The sequence below is a fragment of the Chiloscyllium plagiosum genome, chromosome 7, assembly GCF_004010195.1.
Source record: "Chiloscyllium plagiosum isolate BGI_BamShark_2017 chromosome 7, ASM401019v2, whole genome shotgun sequence".
Lineage (NCBI taxonomy): Eukaryota > Metazoa > Chordata > Chondrichthyes > Orectolobiformes > Hemiscylliidae > Chiloscyllium > Chiloscyllium plagiosum.
Genome location: NC_057716.1, coordinates 107,222,588 through 107,250,498, shown reverse-complemented (window position 1 = coordinate 107,250,498; position 27,911 = coordinate 107,222,588). Strand labels below are relative to the sequence as shown.

The following is a 27,911-nucleotide window of genomic DNA, read 5'->3' as shown; positions in this document are numbered from 1 at the left end:
GTTCACATTACAAATGGCAATTAAACAGGATGATATAAAAATATACTCCCAAGCAAGGTACAGCACACGGTCACATTCAGAGTCAAGCTCCCTAATCTTTTAGGTTGCATGAATGTAAAGCTACTTCTACATTGCACCCTAATCAGAGTACAGGTATAGCATGGAACTAGATATGGAGTAAAGGTCCCTCTACACTGTCCCTATCAAATAATTGTCAAGACAGGGACAGCACTGGGTTAGATACAAAAGATAGCTCCCTCAATACTGTCCCCAAACACTCTCAGGACAGGGACAGCACAGGGTTAGATACAGAGTAAAGCTTCCTCTACACTGTCCTATCAAACACTTCCAGGACAGGTAAAGAGTAACAGTGCTTCTATGTTCAGTAGCGCCAATAATTCCAGCATAAGTGGTATTGACCAAACAAACCTCTTACGCAACTGCTTCAGGAGCTGGAGGTGTTTGGAAAAGATTCACGGAGATTTGAAATTCTTTTCCTGCTTCTGTCCCAAAACATGGCTTTTCCTGACACTTAGAGCTGAAAATGCAAACATTTTATTTTTTCTTTTAAAAAGGTCCATCAGAAAGAGTCCTTGTTGCACAGCACAAATCAGGTAACACAGGGGGTTGCAGCTGCTGAGTCTGTAAGCTGTGGGCTGTGAGGTCAGCACCGTTAAAAGAGATGAAATTGTTTCTACCGGTCGGGCCGCTGCAGGTGGAACACTTTTGCAGTCTGGTCTCCAGAGGCAGTGACAACCACGGATGCTTCCCTGTTGGGGAATGAACAAATCGTTGATTTACATCTAAAAGAAACTGGGAATTTAGGAACATGAATTCAAAATAAAAATACTGAGAATACACTATAGGCTTAAACAACTTCTACACAACAGAGATTGTCTCGTGTAATGTGAAAAGGTAAAGCATTGGCAAATGGCAATTTAGACTGTGGGAGGTCAAGAGGTTTGCCATGTGGTATACTGAATTACAAAGATGAACAGGAATATTATCCAAATTTTTAGGGACGACAAGTAGCAGAGAAACGACTGATTTTGCACAGCCTGGCAGATCCCATTTAGAGCAACCACATTCAATTGCAGGTATTACACCTGAGAGTGGGTGCCCAGAGACTCCCCCCAGACCGTTAACTATAAATCTGTCAATCTCTGCTTCAATTTTACTCCTACTCTCCACAGCCGTTTGGGATGGGGAGCTCCAGATTTCCAAGCTCCTTTGTTTAAGAAAGTGCTTTCTGACATCATTTGGCTCCAATTTTAAAGGTTTGACCCCTTTCACCCTCACTCACTAGCCACAGGAAATAATTTCTCTTCATCAACCCTATTAACTCCTTTAATCATCTTTAACAGTTCAATTAGACCAACTCTTCCAGACACAAATACAGGTCTAGTCTATGGAAGTTGCCCTCACAACTTAATCCATGAATTCCACAAAAACCTGCAAAAAAAAAGTTAGTTTAGAGTCTTAGAGATGTACAGCATGGAAACAGACCCTTCAGTCCAACCTGTCCATGCCGACCAGATATCCCAACCCAATCTAGTCCCACCTGCCAGCACCCGGCCCATATCCCTCCAAACCCTTCCTATTCATATACCCATGCAAATACCTCTTAAATGTTGCAATTGTACCAGACTCCACCACTTCCTCTGGCAGCTTATTCCACACATGTACCACCCTCTGCATGAAAAAGTTGCCCCTTAGGTCTCTTTTATATCTTTCCCCTCTCACCCTAAACCTATGCCCTCTAGTTCTGGACTCCCCGACCCCAGGGAAAAGACTTTGTCTATCTAGGTAAAAACAGGTAAAAACTGGCAAAAACAGTTATCTCTCCACCCTTCAGGCACTCTGCCTGTATTCCTGAAGAAGGGCTTTTGCCCAAAACGTCGATTTTCCTGCTCCTCGGATGCTGCCTGAACTGCTGTGCTTTTCCAGCACCACTCTAATCCAGAACTTTGTCTGCCTACCCTATCCATGCCCCTTATAATTTTGTAAACCTCTATAAGGTCACCCCTCAGCCTCCGACCTTCCAGGGAAAACAGCCCCAGCCTTTTTAGCTTCTCCCTGTAGCTCAGATCCTCCAACCCTACTGGTTCATTAATGTCTTTTAAGGAAATCTATGTCTTTACCCAGTCTACACATGACTCCAGACCCACAGCAATGTGGGTGACCTTTAACTGCCCTCTGGGCAACTAGTAATAGGCAATAAATGCTGGCCCAACCAGCAACTCCCTCATCCAATGAACAAATAAAGCAACTGCAAAATCATATCTAATGGTAGCAGTGTACTGCAGATTTTGCAAACATGGACTGATTGGGTTTGGCCAGTAACTTGCTTGCTGCAAACAACTGAAGAGAAATGCTATTTGATATGATCCACCAGTCTTTGTGACGTACTGTCTGTATCTCGTTTCGCATCAGCACTGAAATGCATTCACCACGTTACTCATGGTTACGCATCCTGTTAGTACTGAAAACCACTTATGTTATAATGCTTTAGTAGCAGCATGAAACAGCACTTGCATGTTGTGGTTGCTACATGTATTAATCCTCCTGATCACAGTGATGCCAGAGTGTGGGTTCACTTCCTACACCAGCTGAGGTTAACATGAACACTCCACCTTCTCTACTTTGGTCCTCACTGGAGGCATGGTAACGCTCAGTTTAAACTCACCACCAGTCCCCTCTCGGTTTAATCAGACAGCAGTCCTACAGTCCTCTAGCAATATTATATTACTTCGGACATTAATAGACAGGGTCCCATTATTTGCAGACAGAAAGAACAGGCATATGCACTTATAGTGCAAACACAATAGTGACAGCCATTCTCTCTTTCAAGGATCCCAGTTGCAGATAGTTTACTTAAATCGCCCATAGAGTCATAGAGATGTACAGCACAGAGACAGACCCTTCAGTCCAACTCGACCACGCTGACCAGATATCCCAACCTAATTTAGCCCCATTTGTCAGCACTTGACCCATATCCCTCTAAACCCTTCCTATTCATATATCCATCCAGATGCCTTTTAAAATGTTACAATTGTACCAGCCTCCACCACTTCCTCTGGCAGGTCAATCCATACACGTACCACCTTCTGTGTGAAAATGTTGTCCCTTAGGTCTCTTTTATATCTTTCCCCTCTCACCCTAAACCTATGTCCTCTAGTTCTGTACTCTCCCAACCCAAGGAAAAGACTTTGTCTATTTACCCTATCCATGCCCCTCATGATTTTATAAACCTCTATAAGGTCACCCCTCAGCCTCCGACGCTCCCAGGAAAACAGCCCTAGCCTGTTCAGCCTCTCCCTGTAGCTCAAATCCTCCAACCCTGGCAACATCCTTGTAAATCGTTTCTGAACCCTTTCAAGTTTCACAACATCCTTCCAATAGGAAGGAGACCAGAACTGCACGCAATATTCCAAATGTGGCCTTAGCAATGTCCTGTACAGCTACAACATGACCTACCAACTCCTGTACTCAATGCTCTGACCAAGAAAAGACAGCATACCAAACGCCTTCTTCACTATTCTATCAGCCTGCGACTCTACTTTCAAGGAGCTATGAACCTGTACTCCAAGGTCTCTTTGTTCAGCAACATTACCCAGGATCAGAGGTATCATTCCGACAGATCTCCTCCACGCCCTCCCCAACGGGTTGGCATCTTTCTTAAAAGTGTGGTGCCTAGGATTGGACACAATAGTCCAGCTGAGGTGAAAGAGCGTTGCTCAAGACACAGGAGGACCCTCTGCTCTCCCTCCAAAAGGGGCACTTGATATTTAACATGCCACCTCTGACAGTGTAGTACCCCTTCATTAACAGGGACGTCAGCATCGACTGGCAGCTTGAACTCTGGAGCAGGGCTTGAACCTGTAATATTTTGACTAGAGGATGAAGCTGGGTAGCTTTTATTTATCATGTATTCTTGGGTTGTGGCAAAGGAGGTATTTATTTTTTAAAGGTATTAGATTAGATTCTCTACAGTGTGGAAACAGGCCTTTTGGCCCAACCAGTCTACACCAACTCTCCGAAGAGCAACCCACCCAGACCCATTTCCCTCTGACTAATGCACCTAACGCTATGGGCAATTTAGCATGGCCCAATTCACCTGACCTGCACAAAATCATGAGATGCTGAATACAGCAAAAATAAATTGTTCCCACTGTTTGGAGGATTGAGAACCAGAAGACACTCTGATTTGGCTCTTACTGAGCTGGGCATGGACATGATGAGCTGAATGGCCACTTTCTGATTTTAGAAACTGTTTTATGCAAGAATCTGAAGCTTCATAATCACCTGAAAAACAACTCAATTCAGATTTTTAAAAAACTAAGTGTTCAACTTCCCAACATTGTACGTTGAACTTTCAGGCTCTAGAGTACTGGCCCAGTAACAGAATAAATAGTCAACTTTGATGGATGAGATTAATAACTTGTCTGTGTATGTGTGCACATGTGATATGTGTGAATATGCTTATGCATGCATCTGTGGGATAAAATGCTTGGAATCCTGGAACCACGAAGATGAATTGTATTCAATCTTTGCCAACCCTGGGCTTCTAGAGATGGAAGATAGGTCACACTTACTTATTCACCATAAACGCCAGGATCTCTGCAACATGGCCGCAGCATTCACCCGCCATTCTTCCTGACCTGGCGTCCCAGATGCGCACGACTCCATCAAGGCTCCCTGTGTATATGATGGGTGAGTGGTCCTCCCACAGAAGCTGCACAATACCAGCCTGAAAAATGGACAAACTCATCAAAGAGCCCACTGACAAACTATCCAGACTGTCAACACATTGACCGAGTGGTCTTGCCTATGTGCGCGCAGATCCAAAGGCAGGACCTCCTTCCCAACAGCCGATCTGACAGTGAGAGGAGCCAAAGAGTTGGGGGAGGGTGGGTGCACATGGCAGGAGCCAGGGCTGATGGGAAGAAGTAGGGGTGGGAGGGAGAGTTGAAGAGGGAGAGGGTGAGGGTTGGCAAGGTAATGGAAGGAGAGAGAGGGTTAAGAGAGAGGCTAGAGCAAGAGGGAGGGGGATTAGACTCTATTTATTTATTTCAATAATATGTACCTAAGTACAATGAAAAGCTTTCTCGCAAACAGATCAGGCTGATCATATGGTGCTTAGACAGAGCAGGACACACAAGGTTACAGCTGCACAGGAGGTGCACAAAGTAAGATCAACATTAGATTTGAAATTAGAAGGGTCCATTCAGCAGTTTAAGTGACACAAGTGAAGTAGCTGTTCTTGAACCTGTTGGCATGTGTGTTTAAGCTTTTGTATCTTCCACATGATGGAAGAAGTTGGAAGAGAGTATTACCAGGGAGGAAGCGGTCTTTGATGTCGGCAGCCTTTCTGTGGCAGTGAGAAGTGTAGTTGGTATCCCTGGATGGGAGGTTGGCTTCTGTGATGGTCTGGGCTGTGCACACAACTTTCTGTTGTTTCTTAGGCCCTGGGCAGAGAATTTGCCACACAAGGGCATTTGCACCCAGATAGAATGCTCTCTATGGAGCATCTGTAAATGTTGGGTGAGGGTTTTTAATGGGCATGCTGAATTTCCAAAGAATCCTGAGGAAGGAGAGGCCTTTTTAACCATAGTATCTAGGTGGGAGAACCAGAACAGATCATTGGTTACTATCACACAGGAGCTTTACGCTGTCCACCCGCTTCACACACCCCTTGATGTAAACAGGGGTGTGTTCTTCTCCTTTCTTCCTAAAGTCAATGATCAGTTCTTTTGTTTTGCCGACATTGAGGGAGAGGTTGTTATCATTGCACTATGTCACCAAGCACTCTATCTCCTTCCTGTACTCTGATCCATCATTGCTTGATATCCATTCCACCATGGTGGTGTCATCAGTGAACCTATAGATGGTGTTCATGTGGAATGTGGCCACACAGTTGTGGGTGCACAGCGAGTACAGTAGGGGGCTGAGGATGCATCCTTGGGGGACTCCAGTGTTGCGGGTTATTGTGGAGGTGGTGTTGTCGATCTTCACTGATTGCGGTCTGTGGCTCAGGAAGCTGAGGATCCAGGTGCAGAGGGTGGAGCCGAGACCAAGGTCACAGAGTTTTGAGGTCAGTCTAGGGGGAATAATGGTGTTAAAGGTGGAGCTGTAGTCAATGAGCAGGAGTCTGATGTAGGTGTCCTTATTGTCCAGATGTTCCAGGAATGAGTGCAGGGCTAGGAAAATGGCGTCTGCTGTGGACTCATTACATCGGGGGGATAAATGTAGGGGATCGAGGCAAGCTGGGAGACTGGAGTTGATGTGGGGCTCTTGAAGCACTTCATGATTATGGAGGTTAGAGCCACTGGGCAGTGGTCGTTGAAGCACTTTGCATGTGTTTTCTTTGGTACTGGGATGATGGTGGTCTTCTTGAAGCAGGTGGGGACTTCAGATTGCAGCAAGGACATGTTGAGGATCCAGCCGGTCCACACAGGATCTGAGTGCACGGCCTGGGGACTCCGTCTGGGCCTGCCTCTTTCCTCGGGTTGATTCTCAGAGACTGAGCTGACATCAGCAGGTGGTGACAGAGGGAACAGGTGTGTCTGGGGCAAGTGTCACCGCGCCAGTGGCATTCTGTTCAAACTGACCATCGGAAGCATCGAGTGCATCAGAGAGGGAGGTGTCTGTGTCTGATATCTTGCTCTGCTTCATTTTGTATCCTGTAATGTTGGGTAGGCCTTGTCCAGGTGGTTAGTTTGGGCCTCAACTTGGTTCGGTCCTGCCTTTTGGCATCTCCAACAGCTTCACAGAGTCATATCTGGATTTCCTGTATGGGCCCGGCTCGTCCAACTGAAATGCCTCACGCCTGGTCTTCAGTAAGCAGTGGATTTCCAGGTTCATCCAAGGTTTCCGTTTGGGGAACGCACTGACGGACGTCTTTAGCACACAGTTCTCTAACCCCTTGCTAGTGAAATCTGTGACAGTGGTCTAGGATGTCCGCTGAATTCCTGTGAATGGCCCAGTCCACCGATCCTGAGTAGCCCCAGAGAAGGTCTACTGCTGCCTCAGACCAGAACTGTACTACTTTCAGTGAAGGATCCTCCTGTTACAACTTCTGCTTGAAAGCTGGGAGGAGGGACACAGCGCTGTGATCTGATTTTGCAAAGTGAAGACAGGGTACGGAGCGGTAGGCGAGGAGGGAGATGAGCGAGAGGAAAGGAGACGAGAGTGCTTGTTGAAGAGACAGATGGAGTGTGAAGGAGGGAGGGGAACAGAGATGGAGGACAGCGGAGAGGAAGATCGAGTAAAGAATCCCAGGCCCAACACTGGGCCTGCTGAGATCCTGACACTGGGCCATGCAGCATCTTAGCTACATCTCGAATCCCGAGCTCAAGTTGTATGACATTGGGTAAAAATCTGGGCTTGTCCTTTGTGGTCTCAAGATCAAAGTGTGGTCTGGTATCTCCCAGGGTTCTCTCCACCCTGGAGGCTTCCTGCCTCTATTCCTGATGAAGGGCTTATGCCCGAAATGTCCTGCTCCTCAGATGCTGCCTGACCTGCTGTACTTTTCCAGCACCACTTTGATCTAAACTCTGGTATCTCCCACAGGCTACCCTGGCACTGACACCAGCCCAGAAACAGGAGTCTTCCCAGCAGGAAGACAAGGCCAATGAGGGAAAGGACAGGTTGAATTGTGGTCACCCATAAGGTTCCTTACCTGAAGCTGCCATTTATGACGAACTGTCTGTGATGGAATATCCCAGATCACCATGGTGCCATCCAAAAATCCAACAGCAACCAAGGGAAGCCTGCAGGAGCCAAACAACAACTGTTCAAAGTGAAAGAAATTTCCAACATTGTTTTCTTCCAAAATTGTTATGTCATCATTGGCAAGGTTAATTCTTAGAACCTATCCTTCATCACCCTGACAAGGTAGGCATCTCGGACAGCTGCAGCCCTGCGTACTGAGGGTAATATTTGGGAGTGAATTAGGGACTCTGTTACAAAGCAGCTCAGCAGCCTCAGCAAGTGAGGAGCTGAATGGTTTAAGACACATGACACGAGTACCAGCCAATCAGCAGCAATTTTGTCAGCAAAACGAACACATGGACCAGACCAGACTTGGCTGTAACAACCTTAATGTGGCCAAACAGCTGGCAGACAAATCTCTGCCTGGATTCATGCAGGGCCAGTTCTCAAGCTGGTAGAATTACTGGGAATATAAACCCAAAACCCAGTGAAAGAACAGCACCTTCAAGGAGAGAAAGGAACCAGTCATTTCTCAGCCTCATATTTTGAGGGTCCTTGGTTCCCCAGAGATTAGGAGAATCGACGTTTCGGGCATAAGCCCTTCTTCAGGCTTATGCCCGAAACGTCAATTCTCCTGTTCCCTGGATGCTGCCTGACCTGCTGCGCTTTTCCAGCAACACATTTCCAGCTCTGATCTCCAGCATCTGCAGACCTCACTTTCTCCCCAGAGATTATTTGACAATAGACAGACCCACGTCTCACACAGCAAAGATGATACTATATATACAAGAGCCCATTAATCTTACCACTATTTACTGTGGGAGCTATACCAAGGCCAAGAAAATATAAATAACTTCTTCGCTGACTGTTCAGGGCTTTAGATATTCCAGCAGCCTCAGTAACAAAGGAAGCACAGTCAGCCACTCCTTACAGAACAACTCAGCAAACATTGTTTACAGTGCAAGATAGCAGATGATGACAAATCCCTCCCAAAACGTCTCAATGCTTTGTATGCTCGCTTTGAGCAGCATTTCGGCAGAGAGGCAACATTTATTCTGACAAGTCCTGACGAACCTATCCCAACAGTCACTGCAGAGGTCAGATCAGTTTTCCTTCGTGTGAATCCAAGGAAAGCAATGGGACCAGATGGAGTACCAGGCCGTGCACTCAGAGCATGTGCAGACCAACTGGCAGAGGGTCTTCCCGGGCATCTTCAACCTCTCCCTGCAGCAGGCCACTGTCCCTGTCTGTTTCAATAGGGCCAACATCATCCCTGTGCCTAAGGAGGCTCATGCAGCATGTCTCAATGACTACCGCCCAGTGGCCCTAACTTCAGTGGTCATGAAGTGCTTTGAAAGGCTGGTCATGGCATTAATCAACTCCAACCTCCCCACTACTCTTGGCCCACTCCAGTTTGCCTATCGGACCAACAGATCCATGTCAGATGCCATATCACTTGCCCTTCAGTCTTCCCTGGAACACCTTAACACCAAGAACAACTACGTAAGAATCCTACTCATTGAAAGGTGAACTGTAGTCAACACTATTATCCCCTCGAGAATGATTACTAAAAACTTAGGAAGCCCCACTCTCTGCAACTGGATCCTCAGTTTCCTGACCCACAGGCCATAATCAGTGAAGATTGGGGACAATATTTCATCCTCACTAACACTCAACACTGGAGCCCCCCAGGGGTGCGTAGCCCCCTACTATACTCACTGTATACCCATGACTGCGTCGCCAAATACCAGACTAATGCCATTTCCCGACTCAGGCGACTGACTGTGTGGAGTTTGCACACTCTCCCCGTGTCTGCGTGGGTTTCCTCCGGGTGCTCCGGTTTCCTCCCACAGTCCAAAGGTGTGCAGGTCAGGTTAATTGGCCATGCTAAATTGCCCGTAGTGTTAGGTAAAAGGGGTAAATGTAGGGGAATGGGTGGGTTGCGCTTCGGCGGGTCGGTGTGGGCTTGTTGGGCCGAAGAGCCTGTTTCCACACTGAAAGTAATCTAATCTAATCTAATCTAATTTACAAGGTCACTGATGACATCACCATAGTCGGTTGAATCTCAGATGGCGACGAAACAGACTACAGATGGGAAGGGGAAGACCTGGAAAAATGGTGCACTGAGAACAACCTAGCTCTCAATGCTGGCAAAATCAAGGAACTCATTATTGACTTTCAGTGGGATGTTACTCATCCCCCCCACACATTAACAGCACAGAGGGGGAATGAGTGGAGAGTGGCAAGCTCCTGGGAGTGGTTATCCACAACAAGCTTTCTTGGACTCTTCATGTGGATGCACTGGTTACAAAGGCCCAATAACGTCTCTTCTTCCACAGGCAGCTGAGGAAATTTGGCATGACGGTGAATACCCTTGCCAACTTTTATAGGTGCGCCAGAGAGCATTCTGTCTGGATGTATCACTACCTGGTATGGCAACTGTACCATTCAAGATCGGAGACGGTTACAGAGAGTGGTGAACTCGGCCCAGACAATCACAAAGGCCAACCTCCCATCTATAGAATCCATCTACCAAGCCCACTATCAAGGAAAAGCTGCCAGCATTCTCAAAGATCCATCCCACCTGGCAATGTTTTTCTACAACCTTTCCCATTAGGGAGAAGGTACAGAAGCCTGAACACACTCACCAGCCGGTTTCGAAACAGTTTCTACCCTAATGTTGTTAGAATACTGAATGGACCCACAAACTCTTAACATTCACCTGTATCTGTGTTTTTGTTTTTGCTGCTGTTTACCTAATATTTACTGACCTATGCTACTTAACTCTGTGATGTGTCTGTATTGCTCGCAAGACAATGCTTTTCATTGTGTCTCGGTACACATAACAATAAATTCAATTCCATTTAACACTGACTTCTGCAGATACAAATATCCTTTACTCCAAGCCTTCTGATTTCCTACACTCAGCTTAAACACTGCACTGATAATCATTGGTAGCCAGTAAGGGGTTAACTCTAAACAGCTGAAATTCACACCTCAATAATATGGTAATATCAAAGCAAAGCAAACAATTCACTCATGGTCATGACTGAACTGATCATCAACTGATCAGTGGAACGGGCTGCCCTACAGTCTATTGGCTAAACTGAGTTTGTACGGTGATGATAACTGGATTCCCAACCAAGTCCTTGAAAGTTGACATCTACTGCAGCAAGTTGCAAACTGGAGTTCTGTAACTTGCTCCCTGTGTGGTTTGTGTACAGTCAGAAGTTGTACAGCAAAACCCCAGATTAATGCAGAACTAGTTCAATAAATTGCTTCAGGGAAGGGAACTCACCATTCCCACCCAGTTCTACCTTTTCATGAATTCAACCCCACACTATAACACTTTACTAAATGTTCGTGACCACACAATACTGATTAACTGAGCAATGCTTACAGTCTCTTCCTTTTTTGGACAAATTCACACGAACATGTGAATTAATTAGATTACTTACAGTGTGGAAACAGGCCCTTCGGCCCAACAAGTTCACACCGACCCTCTGAATACGTCTAACACTATGGGCAATTTAGCATGGCCAATTTACCTGACCTGCACATCTTTGGACTGTGGGAGGAAACCAGAGCACCCGGAGGAAACCCACGCAGACACGGGGAGAATGTGCAAACTCCACACCAGACAGTTGCCTGAGACGGGAATTGAACCTGGGTCTCTGGCGCTGTGAGGCAGCAGTGCTAACCACTGTGCCACCGTGCCGCCCGTTAGGAGCAGGAAGAAGCCACTCATCCCCTCAGGACTGCTTCATCATTGAATAAAATGGCAGCTGATCCAATTACTGCTACCACTGATCACCCCCAAAGGGAGGTGATAGTATCGTAGTAATGTCACCGGACAAGCAATGGAGAACCACAAACTCCAACATGCTGGTGAAATCTGAATTCAATAAAGTATGGAATTTTAAAAATCCATGTAATAATTGCTAATTCTCATTTTTAAAAAAAACCATCTGGCTCACTAATCAAAAGAAACAAAAAATGGGGAAAGATTTAAAAAGCACCTGAGGGTAACTTTTTCATGCAGGGGGTGGTGCATGTATGGAATGAGCTGGATCAGTGGTGCTGGAAGAGCACAGCAATTCAGGCAGCATCCGAGGACAGGCAAAATCGACGTTTCGGGCAAAAGCCCTTCATCAGGAATAAAGGCAGAGAGCCTGAAGCGTGGAGAGATAAGCTAGAGGAGGGTGGGGGTGGGGATAGAGTAGCATAGAGTACAATAAGTTGAGACGTTCTTCTTCCATGCGTCTGGTGGTGAGGGAGCGGCGGTGGAGGAGGCCCAGCACCTCCATATCCTCGGCAGAGCGGGAGGGGGAGTTGATTCTGTTTCATCACTTTTTCAGGGAGTGAATACCAAACACTCCAAAACCGCAAGAAATAACAATAATTTCAACTTGGCTTTAAATGGGAAACACATTATTTTAAATACTGACTCTAATTCCCAATTCTCCCCAGGTTCACCCTGTCAAGGCCCCTCAGGATGCTAAACTCTTCAACCATCTGTTAATCTTACCTTTCACTCCAGTGAACAGAAGCTGACCCTATCTAAGTATTTCTCATAAAACAACCCATGTCCAGGTTCCAGGTATTAGTCTCTGAAACCGACTCAGAACTGCTCCCAACCCATTTACATACTTCCTTAAAAAAGACCAGAAATTGTACACAATACTCCAGCGGTGGTTTCACCAATGCCTTGTACAACCGTAGCAGAATCCATGTACTTCTGTACGCAATGGCCCTCACAATAAACAGTAACATTCATCTAACTTTCCTAACTTCTTGTTGTCCCAGCACACTAACCTTTTGCGATTCACGCTTTTGGATACCCCATTGTTGGAATGTCAGCATCGTCGGCAAGGCCAGTATTTGATATACATCCCCAACTCAGCGGCTTAGAACACAAGAACTATGAACAGGAATAGGCCATTCAGCCACTCAAGCCTGCTCCCCCAACTAACACTGATCTGATTGGGACTCTGGCTCCACCTACTGGCCTTGGACTTTCTTGTTAGTGGAGAATTTACCTCCCTCTGCCTTAAAAAGATTCAATGGCTCTGCATTCACTGCTCTCGGAGGGAGACCATCTCATGAGTTTTTACTCAAGCATCTTAATGGCTAGTTAAAGGTAACCCCCACCCTCCTCTAGCTCATCTCTCCACCCTTCAGGCTCTCTGCCTTTATTCCTGATGAAGGGCTATTGCCCGAAACGTCGATTTTACTGCTCCTCGGATGCTGCCTGAACTGCTGTGCTCTTCCAGCATCACTAATCCAGAATCTTAATGGCTAGTGTCAGAATGGAAAACGGTGAATAATGGTGTTCCACAAGTGTCACAACTCTTCCCTTTATACATCAATAATCTGGATGAAGAAACTGAGGGCATTCTGGCTAGAATGCGGATGATACAAAGGAGCAGGTAGTATTGTGTTGGTGGGGAGACTGCAGAAAAATTTAGACAGGTTAGGAGTGTGGGCAATGAAGTGGCAGATGAAATATGACATGGGAAAGTGAGAGATTATGCACTTTGGTAAGAACACAGACATGGACTATTTTCTAAATGGGGAGAAAATTCAGAAATCTAAAGTGCAAAGGGACTTGGGAAGCCTTGTCCAGGATTATTTCAAGGTAATCTTGTAGGTTGAGTCAAGTTAGGAAGGGAAATGCAATGATGACATTTGAGAGAACCTGTATATAAAAGCAGGGATGTACTTCCGAGGCTCTATAAGCCTCTGGTCAGACCATATTTAGAGTAATATGAGCAATTTTGGGGCCCATAAGTCAGGAAAGATGCATCGGCCCTGGAGTGGATCGAGAGGAGCTTCACAAGAATGATACCAGGAATGAAAGGATTACCATATAAGGAATGTTCGAGGACTCTGGGACTCTACGCAATAGAGTTTATAAGAGGGAGGGATCTGATTGAAACGTTCAAAATACTGAACGGCCTGGATAGAGTGGATGTTGGGAAGATGTTTCCGTTCCAGATTAGAGTGGTGCTAGAAAAACACAGCAGGTCAGGCAGCATCGGAGCAGCAGGAAAATCGACGTTTCATTCCTGATGTAGGGCTTTTGCCCGAAACGTCGATTTTCCTGCTCCCCAGATGCTGCCTGACCTGCTGTGCTTTTCCAGCACCACTCTAATCTAGAGTCTGGTTTCCAGGATCTGCAGTACTCACTTTTGCCAAGATGTTTCCATTGGCAGGTGAGACAAGGACCTGAGGGCATAGCCTTAAGGTAAAGGGAAGACCCTTTAGAACAGATATAAGGAGAAACTTCTTTAGTCACAAAGTGGTGAATCTGTGGAATTCATTGCCACAGACAGCTGTGGAGGCCAGGTCATTGAGTATATTTAAAACAGAGGTAGATAGGTTCTTGATTGCCAAGGGGATCAAAGAGAGAAAGCGGGAAAATGGAGATGAAAAACCTATCAGGCATGACTGAATGGTGGAACAGAATGATGGGCCGAATGGCCTAAGTTCTGCTCCTACATGTTATGATCTCATGGTCCAATGACAAAGCTACTGTGTTATTAACACACCCGCCAAACTCACTCACTAACCGATCATTAGGTACAACATCAGACACATGGGAGGATTAGACTTACACCCGACAGAATCCCACTGACTCGACAGAATTAGAGTTGGATTCGGTATCCTCCACCTGGTCTTTGTCCACACATTCCTTTGTGTTATTTGGGACTGAAAAGACAGCAACTACCTGTGTAGGAATATTCAATGAGTTAGCCTTCAGTTAACTGTGAACAATGCATACTCGGAGGAATACTGCGCTCACCTCATGGCAAGAGTAGTGACAGAGGAGGCATTGTACTGAGTGGGAGTATGGAGGGTACCATCGTGATAATCTCTGTAGTGGGATGGTGTGTGGATGTGGCTTTCCCCTACCACTGACAAAATCAGGCTGGATGGAGTTTTATTTTTAATTCATTAATGGGTTGTGGGCATCACTGAGTGGGCCAGAAGCTATCAGCCATTCCTAACTGGACAGGTACAGAGAAACTGTACCCAATTGTAGACAGATTGAGAAGACAGCACAAATTTAAACTGTTTCTCAAAAGAAGCTAAGGTGAGATGAGGAAAAAAAAACTTGCTCCACACAGTAGGCAGAGGCAGGTATAATTACAACATTTAGAACACATTTGGACAGGTACCATGGATAGGAAAGTATTAGAGGGATATGGGCCAAACGTAGGCAAAAGGAACTAGTTCAGCTTAAGAAACCTGGTCAGTTGGGCCGAAAGGCTTGTTGCTGTGCTGTATGGCTCTAGTTAGGGTATGGAACACACTGTCTAGAAATGTGGAGGAGGCAGGGTCAATAGAGGCATTCAAAAGAGAATGGCTCATTATTTGTACAGAAACGATGAGCAAGTGTGTGGGGGACAAGGCAATGGGTACAAGATAAGGAGGCTTGTTTGATAAACCAGTAGACACAAACTGGGCTGAATGGCCTCCTCCTGTACCATAACACTTCTGTGGTCCTAGGAGAAAGCCTGCCACTGGTCAATCACGTGCCCCAGATCAGGCTGGCTATCCTGGATGTGAGCTCTCGGTCTCCAACCCACTTCCAAGAACACCATCGCCTTCACTGGATTCCACTGGAATTCCCACAGTCGGGCTGGGAGAGAGAAACAACAGTCCATCTGTTCTGGATCTTGCAAACAGAAGGTTGTGGATTAAAGTCCCAATGCAGAGACCTGAGTCCTAATGGTCAGGCTGACAGCTCACTGTAACGTGTCTGACCTTTCCCCTGCAGGGCATGAGCTCATTGGATCTCCCTCGCAGGCCAGGTTCCAAAAGCACTGACAAGCTAGAAAGCACACAAAGCAAGAGGGAGGAACGTGGGAATTCTTAAAGTCTCCAGCTCTGCCGTCCTCCTTAAAAAAAAAACCCATCTCTTTTCCCCCTCCCAAAAAAAAACACACATCATCCACATAATATTTGTATCGTTGGCTAAGCATGCATTTTGTCCTTGCATCTCTCTGAATACTATTAGGGTGCCTTAATACTAAGGGTGCTGTACTAATATAAGTTGTCTAGACATATTAAAATTTAACGTCTCAGCAAATTTAAGAATTCCAAACCATTTTAACAAGAATAACCCCTACCCTCAACACTGCCCATTAATAACCACTGTTCCATCACACTGAGTTATGTCCAACATGCGGCACAATAAGTCATTGAGCCCAATGGGTTCATGCTCGTGTTTATGCTGAAGAGGAGATTTCTCCCACTGTGCTTCATCTCCTCTTATTACTATATCCTTTTACTGCTGTCTCCTCACGTGTTTATCCAGTTTCCATTGACACACTATTCACCTCCACTTCTCTGTGTTTGCAAGGTCCATATCCTCACCACACTGAGTAAAGAAGTTCATTGTGAATTCCTTATTAGTAAGCAGTATTTTGATGAGCATCAGTTTTGGTTTCCACATAAATGAAATATTGTTGGTGGAAATGATGAACAGTGATGGTCTCAGCATCACTTCACACTTTCCACCGCTGTCATTAACTACCCGAAACCTATTCTGTTTTGAAACCAGTTTGCTATCCATTCTGCCAATAGTCAACATTCCACATGCTCCAACATCCCACAAGTCAGCTTTGTTAGATTAGATTAGATTCCCTACAGTGTGGAAACAGGCCCTTCGGCCCAACCAGTCCACACCGACCCTCTGAAGAGTAAGCAACCCAAACCCATTTCTCTCTGACTAAAGCACCTAACACTATGGGCAATTTAGCACGGCCAATTCATCTCTGGATTGTGGAAGGAAACCGGAGCACCCAGAGGAAACTCACACAGACAGTTGCCAGAGGCCAGAATCGAACCTGGGACCCTGGTGCTGTGAGGCAGCAGTGCTAACTACTGAGCCACCGTGCCACCCTACTGTTTTTAAAAACAAAGTCAAAACATATCATGATGTCTACATTATGAGTTGTTCTAGCACAATTCTTCAAACAGTTGCTCAAGTACAGCCTTTTTTTTTTAAACAATCAATGCAGACTACTTTTTATTATACTTTTGATTTTGAGATTGTTCTTGATAATTCCATTATCTTTCCAATCTCAGAGTGCGATTAAAGGTCTGTGCTTCCTTTGACTTGATGGGAATCCCTTCCTAAGCACTGGGTTTACACAAAAGTTATGTGCCAGTCATCCAGCATGAGACCCTTTCTGTAAAGGTAATTCTGCCTCCATTTCTTCCAGGATATGGAGGTGCCAGTGTTGGACTGGGGTGGACAAAGTCAGAAGTCACATGACATCAAGTTACAGTCCAACAGGTTTTTGAAATCACAAGCTTGCAGAGCGCTGTCCTTTCACACAGCTGTGTGCTTCCCTCCACTTCACCTGATGAAGGGGCAGTGCTCCGAAAGCTTGTGATTTCAAATAAAACTGTTGGACTATAACCTGGTGACTTGTGACTTCTGACTTTGTCCATTTCTTCCCCAGTTTCTGGCACTCATCCACAGATTCTATCAACGGGCGCGTAGACCTGGACCCAGTGTGCCGGCCGCTGCAGCGGACGGCTGGGGCTGGCGGCCGGAGGCGGCAGCGCTTCACAGGAGGCTCCCAAGCACTGAAGATGTCACCTTTAAAGGAGAATATTGTGGAGGAGAAGAATGAGATACAAGATATTAGGCTGGAAAGGATCGAGGTTAGTTACGAAGAGGTGTTGTCAATTCTAGAAGGAGTGAAAGTAGACAAGTCCCCAGGCCGGATGGGATTTATCCGAGGATTCTCTGGGAAGCTAGGGAGGAGATAGCAGAGCCTTTAGCTTTGATATTTTAGTCATCATTGTCTACGTGTTTAGTACCAGAGGACTGGAGGATTGCAAATGTTGTGCTCTTGTTCAAGAAGGGCAGTAGAGATGACCCTTCTGTTGTAAGAAAGGTTTTGGAAAGGATTATAAGAAATAGTATTTATAATCATCTAGCAATAATTTGATTTCAGACAGTCAACATGGTTTTGTCAAGGGCAGATCGTGTCTCATAAACCTCATTGTGTTTTTTGAGAAGGTGACAAGCATGTAGGTGAAGGTAGGGCAGTTGATGTATACATGGACTTCATTTTTTTTTAAACAATCAATGCAGACTACATTTTATTATACTTTTGATTTTGAGATTGTTCTTGATAATTCCATTATCTTTCCAATCTCAGAGTGCGATTAAAGGTCTGTGCTTCCTTTGACTTGATGGGAATCCCTTCCTACGCACTGGGTTTACACAAAAGTTATGTGCCAGTCATCCAGCATGAGACCCTTTCTGTAAAGGTAATTCTGCCTCCATTTCTTCCAGGATATGGAGGTGCCAGTGTTGGACTGGGGTGGACAAAGTCAGAAGTCACATGACATCAAGTTACAGTCCAACAGGTTTTTGAAATCACAAGCTTGCAGAGCGCTGTCCTTTCACACAGCTGTGTGCTTCCCTCCACTTCAGCTGATGAAGGGGCAGTGCTCCGAAAGCTTGTGATTTCAAATAAAACTGTTGGACTATAACCAGGTGACTTGTGACTTCTGACTTTGCCCATTTCTTCCCCAGTTTCTTTAAATTTAAAGAGAGATGGCAGTGCAGTTTTAATATCAGTAGACTACTAACCCACACGTGTAGATTTGTTTTAAACCAAGGACTGTAGGAGTTGTTGCACTTGTAATAACAAATTACTGGAATGCGGTGGGAGTTTATGCTGCTAGTTTGCTCAAACAGTGGAGGAAGAGATTTAAGACACCACAGCAAGGGGATGTGTGTGTGCACAGTAAGCTTTGCCAAACAGCAGATTGTTGGCTGGTTTGTAGGTTGGGACCAGTTGTGGATGCCAGAGGTTGGCAGCACAATAAGGACTTTCTGATTGGCTCCTGGGCAGGCGAAACACCTTGTGTGCTCAGAGTAGACAGAGAAAAGATTCTAGACTGCAGAAAGGTCAAGATCTCTCTTTATCCCTCTCTCCAAAGCCAAGAAAACAACTACATATTCATTCCTCCTGGATGCTGAGTGTTGTGGCATCTCATAAGTAACTGAAAGACTTTATATTTAGTATATTAACCACTCAGTGTCTTTTGTAAAGAATTGAAAGAATCTGAAAATAACGAGATAGGTGAACAGAGGTCATAAAAAGCAAAACTGAGACCTTAATGAGTTTGGTGGACTGGTACTATTGAACTGTGCTTCCCCAGTACTTTGTCCTCCAGACACTTTGCGGTACACCTGTGCCTGTTTCTATGTGTGTATAGGGGTTTACAAAGAGGTTAGAGTTTCAGTGAGTAGAATTATATGTTGGTAATTCACAATTTGGTTTGCGTGTGGTTAGAAATGATTTCTTTGTGATAAATTGTATATTCTCATTAAGTACAGAAACCTGACCAGTATTTTCTGTTAACCTGAGGAAAACTGAGGACTGACTATTGGATTAAATCCTTAACATTTGTGACAAACCTGAGAGTGGTGGGATTCAAATAAAAACACACTTTGCTCAAATGGGTCGCGGGAGGCTTCAAACCCACAAATGCAGCTGCCCAACAAATCTCCAGTGTCAGTGACCATGAAACTAGCATCAACTCCTGCAGAAACCATCTGGTTCACTCATGCCCTTTAGTATGCAGATTACCTTGCCCGTGAGAGGATTGAGGAGTTTGGCTGTGCAGTCAACAGACCCTGTCAGGACCAGGCTCCCAGTGTCATTCACAGCGAGGCAAGTTAGGGGACCCTGGTGACCATCCTTCCCTAGAGACAGGCACAAACAAAACACAAGGATCATGGTATATCTGGGAATCACTTCCATCTCAGCCACATCCAGAGAATCACACAATCATGCACTTTTTCCAATAAGGAGCACAAGAATAAGCTCAACAATTACACACTGATCAGTTTGACTTTGGCAGTGAGAAAACCTCTGGAAATAATAACTCGGGATAGAATCAATAGTCGCAGGCACAAAAGCAGGTCAATGAAGTAGAGCTGGCTTCATACTGTAACTAATTTGTTGTAGCTTTTTTGAAGAGGAAACAGAGAGAGTTGACAAGAGTTATACTGTCTAGTGTGGGGGATCTCCCGGAAGCTGTACAGCTTCAAGGGAATGCTGACCATAAGAGGAGTGGAGAGAATGGATAGGGATAAACCAATCCCACTCATAAAAGGATCAAGACTGAGAGGGCATAGATGTAAAATAATTTGCAAAAGAAACAAATGCAATGTGAGAAAAAGCACAAGTAGGGTCTGGAAAGCACAGATTGGATGTGCGGTGGAGGCATTCAAGAGGTCACTGTTTATATTCAAATAATCATCCAACGCGTAGGATTACAGAGAAAGGCAGGAAAATGACACCAAGCCATAATGCTCATTTAGGGAAGACTGTTTTATTCAGAATGTTGACAAAATTGCCATTTCAGTCAGAGTGGTTAGTCTGTGCCTTGGTTTTAGTGGCCACATTAGATTTGTTTTACATTATACAACAGAGCTGAGCTACATGGTGCAGTTACTCTGCCCAGCCACACTATACCTTTCACCACATGAAGTTGCAATCCTTGTTTCAGATCCCAGATTCTTACTGTTCCATCTTCATAGCCAACAACTGCTCGGTAACCTAGGGAAACAAAACTGAATGTTTAATACAGAATTTAGGACAGAAGATCTTCAGTCACATTATGCTCATACCGATGGATACACTGTTACGGGAGACAAGCCACAGAAATTCACCAAGGCTCCTTACACAACACCAGCATCACATCCCCAATCATATGTAACGGTATTACGGGGTGAGTAAAAGTTAACTACAAAGATATGAGGGAGGAGCTAGCCAGTGTTGACTGGAAGGAGAACTTAGCAGTGAAGATGGAGATGCTACACCTCTACAAATATTTGATAAGAGCACATTTGGAGTATTTTGTTGTGAGAGGAAGCCTAGTGGTATTATCCCTAGACTGTTAGACCAGAGACCCAGGTTATCTAATGAGGACCCGGTTCGAATCCCACCCATTTGAGTTACACAGGACATAGAACAGTACCTTGCAAAAATCCATGTACACCACATCCACTGCTCAACCTTCATCAATGTGTTTTGTCACATCCTCAAAGAATCCAATAAGGCTTGTGAGGCCTGACTTGCCCTTCACAAAGTCATCTTGACTATCTCTAATTAAACTATGGTTTTCCAAATAATCATAAATCCTATGTCTCAGAGTCCTCTCCAATAATTTGCCCACCACCGACGTAAGACTGACTGGTCTGTAATTCTCAGGATTATCCCTATTCCCTTTCTTGAGCAAGGGAATAACATATGCCATGCTCCAATCATCTGGTACTACTCCAGTGGACAGTGAGGATGCAAAGATCATTGCCAAAAGCGCAGCAATCTCTTCCCTCACTTCCCGTAGTAACCTTGGGTATATCCCGTTTGGACTAGGGGATTTATCTACCCTCATGTTTTTCATAATTTCCAGCACATCCTCCTTCTTAACATCAACTTGTTCGGGAGTATCAGCCTGTTTCACACTGTCCTCAAAAATGACAAGGTCCGTCTCATTAGTGAATACTGAAACAAAGTATTCATTAAGGACCTCCCCTACCTTCTCCGACTCCAGTCACAATTCTATAAACATCTGGAATTAAGACTGTAATGATGACCACAAATTTATTGTTGATAGTTGGACAAAACCATCTAGTTCACTAATGTCCTTGAGAGAAGGAAATCTGTCATCCTTTCTCTGGTCTGGCCTACATCTGACTCTAGACTCACAGCAATGTGGCTGACTCTTAACTACCCTCTAGATAATTCAGGATGGGTAATAAATACTGACCTAGCCAACGATGCCCTCATCCCAAGAACGAATTTGAAAAAAACGCTCTGGGCATCTTATTTAAGAAGGACGTTAAAGCCCTGTCGAGACATCACTGGAATGTTCCCAGGAATGACGGATTTTAGATTCAAGGAAGGATTAAAGAAATTGGCCTTATTCTACTTGGAACGGAGGAGGTGAAAAGGTAACCTTATTGAAGTGTTCAAAGTTATGAACAATTTTGACAGGGTAAAGAGGAATATTCTGTTTCCACGAGTTAATATATCAGTAACTAGGGAATCACAATTTCAAGGTTGCTAGCAAGAGAGCTAGGACTGAAATTTGAAATGTTTTTACTCAGTCGTTCGGATTTGGAATCCACTGCCTGGGAGAGTGGTGGAGGCAAATTTCCATAGGAGGTTTCAAAAGGGAACTAGGTATATATTTGAAAGGGATGAAGTTAGAGAGTCACAGAGACAGGGTTGGAGAGTGGGACTAGACACGATAGGCTGAATGGCCTGCTTCTGTACTGCAAAATTCAAGGATTCTGCAGTGGCGCAGCAATGGCAGGAGATTCTGGGAGTAATTCGAGAGATACAGCAGAAATTCATGCCAAGGACAAGGAAATGTATGAAGGGAGGATGAGGCAACCATGACTGAAAAGTCAGGGACAGCATAAAAGCAAAAGAAGAAAATGAAGATTAATGGAAGCCAGAGATTGGGAAGCCTTTAAAAATCAGCAGAGGACGGCACGGTGGGCAGCACGGTGGCACAGTGGTTAGCACTGCTGCCTCACAGCGCCAGAGACCCGGGTTCAATTCCCACCTCCGGCGACTGACTGTGTGGAGTTTGCACGTTCTCTCCGTGTCTGCGTGGGTTTCCTCCGGGTGCTCCGGTTTCCTCCCATAGTCCAAAGATGTGCGGGTCAGGTGAATTGGCCATGCTAAATTGCCCATAGTGTTAGGTAAGGGGTAAATGTAGGGGTATGGGTGGGTTGCGCTTCGGCAGGTCGGTGTGGACTTGTTGGGCCGAAGGGCCTGTTTCCACACTGTAAGTAATCTAATCTAATCTAAATGTAATAAGGAGGGAGAAGATAGAAGATTGCAAGAGTATTTTTTAGATATATATAAAGAGAGGGGGCAAGAATGGATACTGCACCACTGGAAAATGAAGTGGTGAAGTTGTAATGGGGAACAAAGAAATAGCAGAGGAATGAATAGGTACTTTGTGTCAGTGTTCATGGTGGAAGACAGCAGAACTTCAAGAGAGTCAGGGGTCATAAGTGAGTGCAGTGGCCATCACTAAAAAGGTATTGGGGAAGCTGAAAGGTTTGAAGTTGGTAATTCACCCATATCAGATGGACTATACCCAGGGTTCTGAAGGATATAACTGATTGGATAATGGAGACATTGGCTGTGAGCTTTCAGGAATCACTGGTGTTTGGGAGGCTCCCAGCGAGCTGGAAAATGGCTAATGTAACACCTTGACAAAAGTGAGGACTGCAGATGATGGAAATCAGAGTTTAGATTAGAGTAGCAGCACAGCAGGTCAGGCAGCATCTGAGGAGCAGGAAAATCGACGTTTCAGGCAAAAGCCCAACATCTTGTTTAAGAAGGGAGGGAAGCAGAAGACAGGAAACTATAGACCAGTTAGCCTGACTTCAATCAATGTTAAGACTTTAGAGTCTGTTATCAAGGATGAGATTGGAAGTACATCATAAAATAGGGCTGAGTCAGCGTGCCATTACCAAGGGAAGGTCCTGCCTGATAAATCTGTTCAAATTCTTCAAGGAGGTAACAAGCAAGTTAGTCAAAGGAGAGTTATTGGACATGATTTGGATGTATGTGGATTTCCAGAAGGCCTTTGACAAGGTGCCATGCAGGAGGCTGTTAAATAAGAGTCCATGATACTGGGAGCAAGGTACTGACATGGATGGTGGATTGTCTGACTGGCAGAAGGCAGAGAGTAGGGATAAACATGTCTTTCTCAGTACGGCAGCTGTGACTAGTGGAGTTTCACAGCGTTCCATGTTAGGAACGCAACTATTCATGCAATATATTAACAACCAGGACAAAGGGACTGAGGAGATTGTTGCTAAGTTTCAGATAACACAAAATTAGGTCGAGGCAGTGTTGAGGAAGCAAGGAGGCTGCAGGAGGATTTGGACAGCATGGGAGAGTGGGCAAAGAAGTGGCAGATGGAATACAATGTGGCAAAGTATGAGTTTATGCACTTTGCTGGAAGTGTAGACTACTTTCTAAACAGGAAACCATTTTGGAAATCTGAAGCACAAAGGGACTGAAAATCCTAGTTCAGGATTCTCAAAACGTTAACATGCAAATTCAGTTGGCAATGACAAAAGCAAAGACAGTGTGAGTATTCAAGGGGGTTAGAATACAAGAGCAGAGATGTATTGCTGAGGCTGTATAAAACTCTGATCAGACTGCATTTGGAATATTGTGAGCAGTTTTGTTTCCTGTATCTAAGCAAGTTTTTGCTGGTGTTGGAGGGGGTCAAGAGGAGGGTTACAAGCATGATCCCGGGGATGAAGGAGCAGACACATGAGGTGTATTTAAGGACTCTTGGTCTGTACCCGACGGAGTTTAGAAGGATTGTTGGTGGTGGTGGTGGGGGGGTAATCTGATTAAACCTTACAGAATATTGAGAGACCTGGATAGGGTGGACGTTGAGAAGGAGAGACTAGGACACAAAGACACAGCCTCAACAGTAAAGGGACAATCCTTTAGACCTGAGATGGGGAGGAATTTCTACAGCCAGGAGGTGGTTAATCTGTAGAGGCCATTGTCACAAAGGGCTGTGAAGAGGAAGTTATGGAGTGCATTTAAGAGACAGATAGATAGGTCCTTGATAAGCAAGGGAGATGCAATTGAGAAACATATCAGCCGTGATTGAATGGTGGAGCAGACTCAATGGGTTGAATGGCCTAATTCTACTCTTATCTTTTATGATTTATTGTCTTTGGATATGGGAAGTGGGCAGTACAGTCGAACTGGGGCAAATGATTAACTACAGAATGGTGGAGCAGAGTCATTGTTCTTATTTCTTTTAATATTATCAATCTCTTCTTCATGGGAGTAAATCCTACCAACACCTCAAAAATCAAGGACACTACCTCCAACCCAACATTACAACCAAACGCCCTCTTACCATCAGGGAGGATCTTGCCACAGGTCGCTTGGCATCCAGGGCCTGAAAAGGTTTTGCATTCCCCACTGGGGATTTTCCACATCCAACAACTCCCTTCGTCTGTGCCAGTCAGCAGCACGTGGGCACAAGGGTGCCACTCTACCCACTGTGCACACAGAAAACAAGAGATCACGAAATGCCAGTCGAATACAACTCTCTGCTTCATTCACTGCAATGCAGCCAAAAACAGAAAATTAAATCCTTTGTCATTTACAAAAACTGTTCCCACCAGTACCTGTATGACAGTGAGCTCCAGGACAGGGAGAGCATGGGGTTAAATACACAGTGAAGTTCCCTCTACACTATCCCCAGCAAACACTCCCAGGACAGGGACAGCATGGGGTTAGATACAGAGTAAAGCTCTCTCTATACTGTCCCCATCAAACACTCCCAGGACAGGGACAGCATGGGGTTAGATACACAGTAGAGCTCTCTCTCTACACACACTTAGTGCTATGGGATGTTTTTGTGGGTATGGTTGAGATGGTTACGTCACTTGATCCTTTCCTGTGGGTCCTATATTCTAAATCTGTAGCTGGAGAAACAGGTCTGCTGGTTTGCTGCTAACTCCGTGGTCACTATTCTCACCTGGAGATCGCCTACTTCAAACGACCAGATTTCTTCCTTGGTTTCAACTTTCCAGACTTTGATCACTCCGCTCATGTCTCCTGTGACAACCAGAGCAGAGTCATGACTGAAGGAGGCTGAGATGACAGAATCTTTGTGGCCTAGAAGAGACAGAAATGAAGCCAGGGTCAGCAGGCATCACATCAAATACTCAGCTGACACTCAAAGGCATCTTTCACTATATTCAGTAGCTATACCGCTTACTGCAGGAAGGTGGTCAGCAAAAACAGCTGGGGCTGGGTGATACCCACATTGAACTATATGCTGTCCTCCCACACACAACCTCTGGCCTGAGGGTACCCTGAGCCTTTGTGGGTTGAACTGGGCTTTTCCAGAGAGGAATTATCTCAGTCTCATCCCATTGCATTATAGACACAAACAATAAACAGCAGAGAAATTGAGATTACAGCAGCTGGGAAAGATCCAGGCAGCAGGACAGTACATTCAAGCAAATCATTCACCTTGATTTCCAATATAAAAAAAGATGCAAACTGCTTAACATAGAAGAGACACAAAGCTGTGTGGGCGGGTGAACTGTGCGAAGGATACAAAGATACTTCAGTGTGAACTGGATTAGCTCCTTGAGACAGCAAATACATGGCAGATGAAGTATAATGCAGATAAATGTGAAGCTATTCACACTGATCGCAAAAACAAGGTGGTAAATTATTCTCCGAATGGCGACAGACTTGGAAACAGAGAAGCACAAGACCTGGGTGTCCTTGTACACCAATCGCTGAGAGTGAGCATGCAGATATAGCAAGCAGTAAGGAAAATAAATAAATGAACATTGGCTTTTACAGACATCTTTATTTTCCTTAGACCAGTGAGGAGGATTCCAATGCATCCCAAAATCTCCCTGAAAAAACCTCCAAATATCACCAAAATCACAACTCTCCTTAAACTTTCCAGTGCCTCATATCTACATGAATTACATTTAAAATACTTCAAAGATTAAATTAGATGAGCAAATTAGGCAAACTGACTTAAAAAAAGCTAACATCTTCTCAATTATTAAAAGTTGCTAGGCACCCCTCCAAGTTTCTAGGCAATTCTAACTGTGAGAAGTCAGAGTCATCAGGATCCCGGCGCAGCGAGGGCTAAAGCACAAACAGTAATGAGGTGAGAAACTGTTCAAATTATTCCATCCTATATTATAAACATCGCCAACACAATTCAAGTTAGACAACCTTCTAATACTTTCAATAAAAACACAGGGCTGTCTGTGGTCTTGCGATAAATTCATAAGAAACAGGAGCAGGAGTTTGGGGAAACTCTGGTACAAAGGTCCAGAGGACAGGATACAATTCTTGTCATGGCAGCTGGTTAAAATTAACTTAATAAATCAGGAATTGAAAGCGAGTCTAATTCCATTGTTAGTCATTCACTTTCCAAACCAGGAAGTAGGAGTCTATCAGTCTTCCACACTGCTATTTACATTTCATACTTCAATACTAACTCCAGTCGCTCTCTCTCCTTTATACCCAACTCCCCTTAATATAGAAAATCAGCCCACATATATCAATTAGTATATATACCAATAATCGGTAGCTGCTCTATCATCTCTGGTGTATGTTCATTCTTAAACGTCAGTATTACAGACGATGAAACTTTTGACGGCGCGGCGCTCCCTCAGCGCTGACCCCCCGACGGCGCGGCGCTCCCTCAGCACTGACCCTCCGACGGCGCGGCGCTCCCTCAGCGCTGACCCTCCGACGGCGCGGCGCTCCCTCAGTACTCTGGCAGGAAATAGCACTATTCTGGAGAACCTGTTTGGAATCTCAGTGAGCGAGTTACCTGTGCATTCCAGCAGCACCTCGCCATCTGTCAATCTCCACACAAAAGCCGTGTCATCCTCACCACCCGTCACTGCCAATGAATTACTCTTTGGGTCCAAACTCAAGCAGAATACTGGCTCTGGAAATAGCAAGGATGTATGCTTTAACATTAGCCCATTTTAAGTCCACACTCACTCACTCACCCCCACCAATTCTCCACTTACAGGATTGTAGCATCACAGCAGACCTCAATTGTAATTGCACCAAATGGTAAACAACAGTGTGAATTTGCAAGTGATCATAGAAAAGTTGAAGGCAAAAGAGTTCATTAAAATAGTGTTTTGAAAGGTAAAAGCAACATTGTTGAAGTGAAAGTACTGTCTAAACATAGAACATAGAACATAACAGCGCAGTACAGGCCCTTCGGCCCTTGATGTTGCGTCGCCCTGTCATACTAATCTGAAGCCCATCCCAACTACACTATTCCATATACGTCCATATGCATGCCCAATAACAACTTAAATACACTTAAACTTGGCGAATCTATTACCGTTGCCGGCAAAGCATTCCATTCCCTTACTACTCTCTGAGTAAAGAAACTACCTCTGACATCTGTCTAATACCTATCTCCCCTCACCTTAAAGTTGTTTCCCCTCGTGTTTGCCGTCCCCATACTTGGAAAAAGGCTCTCCCTGTCCACCCTATCTAACCCTCTGATTATCTTGTATGTCTCTATTAAGTCACCTCTCAATCTTCTTCTCTCTAATGAGAACAGCCTCACGGCCCTCAGCC

At 45.0% G+C, this 27,911-nt stretch overlaps 1 protein-coding gene across 1 annotated transcript; it reads right to left on the bottom strand.

Moving 5' to 3' along the window:
• Positions 1 to 539: 539 nt before the first annotated feature.
• On the bottom strand, positions 540 to 27,304 carry LOC122551848 (angio-associated, migratory cell protein). The gene is made up of 9 exons (XM_043694375.1): positions 27,139 to 27,304; positions 25,303 to 25,442; positions 24,676 to 24,820; positions 20,232 to 20,315; positions 19,341 to 19,456; positions 14,331 to 14,443; positions 7,682 to 7,772; positions 4,596 to 4,750; positions 540 to 770 (listed from the first exon to the last, which is right to left on the bottom strand). The coding sequence occupies exons 1-9, from the start codon at positions 27,287 to 27,289 to the stop codon at positions 695 to 697; spliced, it is 1,071 nt and encodes a 356-aa protein (XP_043550310.1). The 5' UTR covers positions 27,290 to 27,304; the 3' UTR covers positions 540 to 694.
• Between the last annotated feature and the right edge of the window lie 607 nt (positions 27,305 to 27,911).

Bases quoted from the DNA above. Each gene is read 5' to 3' on its own strand.
- LOC122551848 (XM_043694375.1), bottom strand. From the start codon at position 27,289: ATGTTAAAGCATACATCCTTGCTATTTCCAGAGCCAGTATTCTGCTTG. The intron at 20,316-24,675 runs GTAAGAGGGCGT...TTGTTTCCCTAG, and splicing joins TGGCAAGATCCTCCCTGATG to GTTACCGAGCAGTTGTTGGC. The intron at 7,773-14,330 runs GTAAGTCTAATC...TGGCTCCTGCAG, and splicing joins TCAGTGGGATTCTGTCGGGT to GCTTCCCTTGGTTGCTGTTG.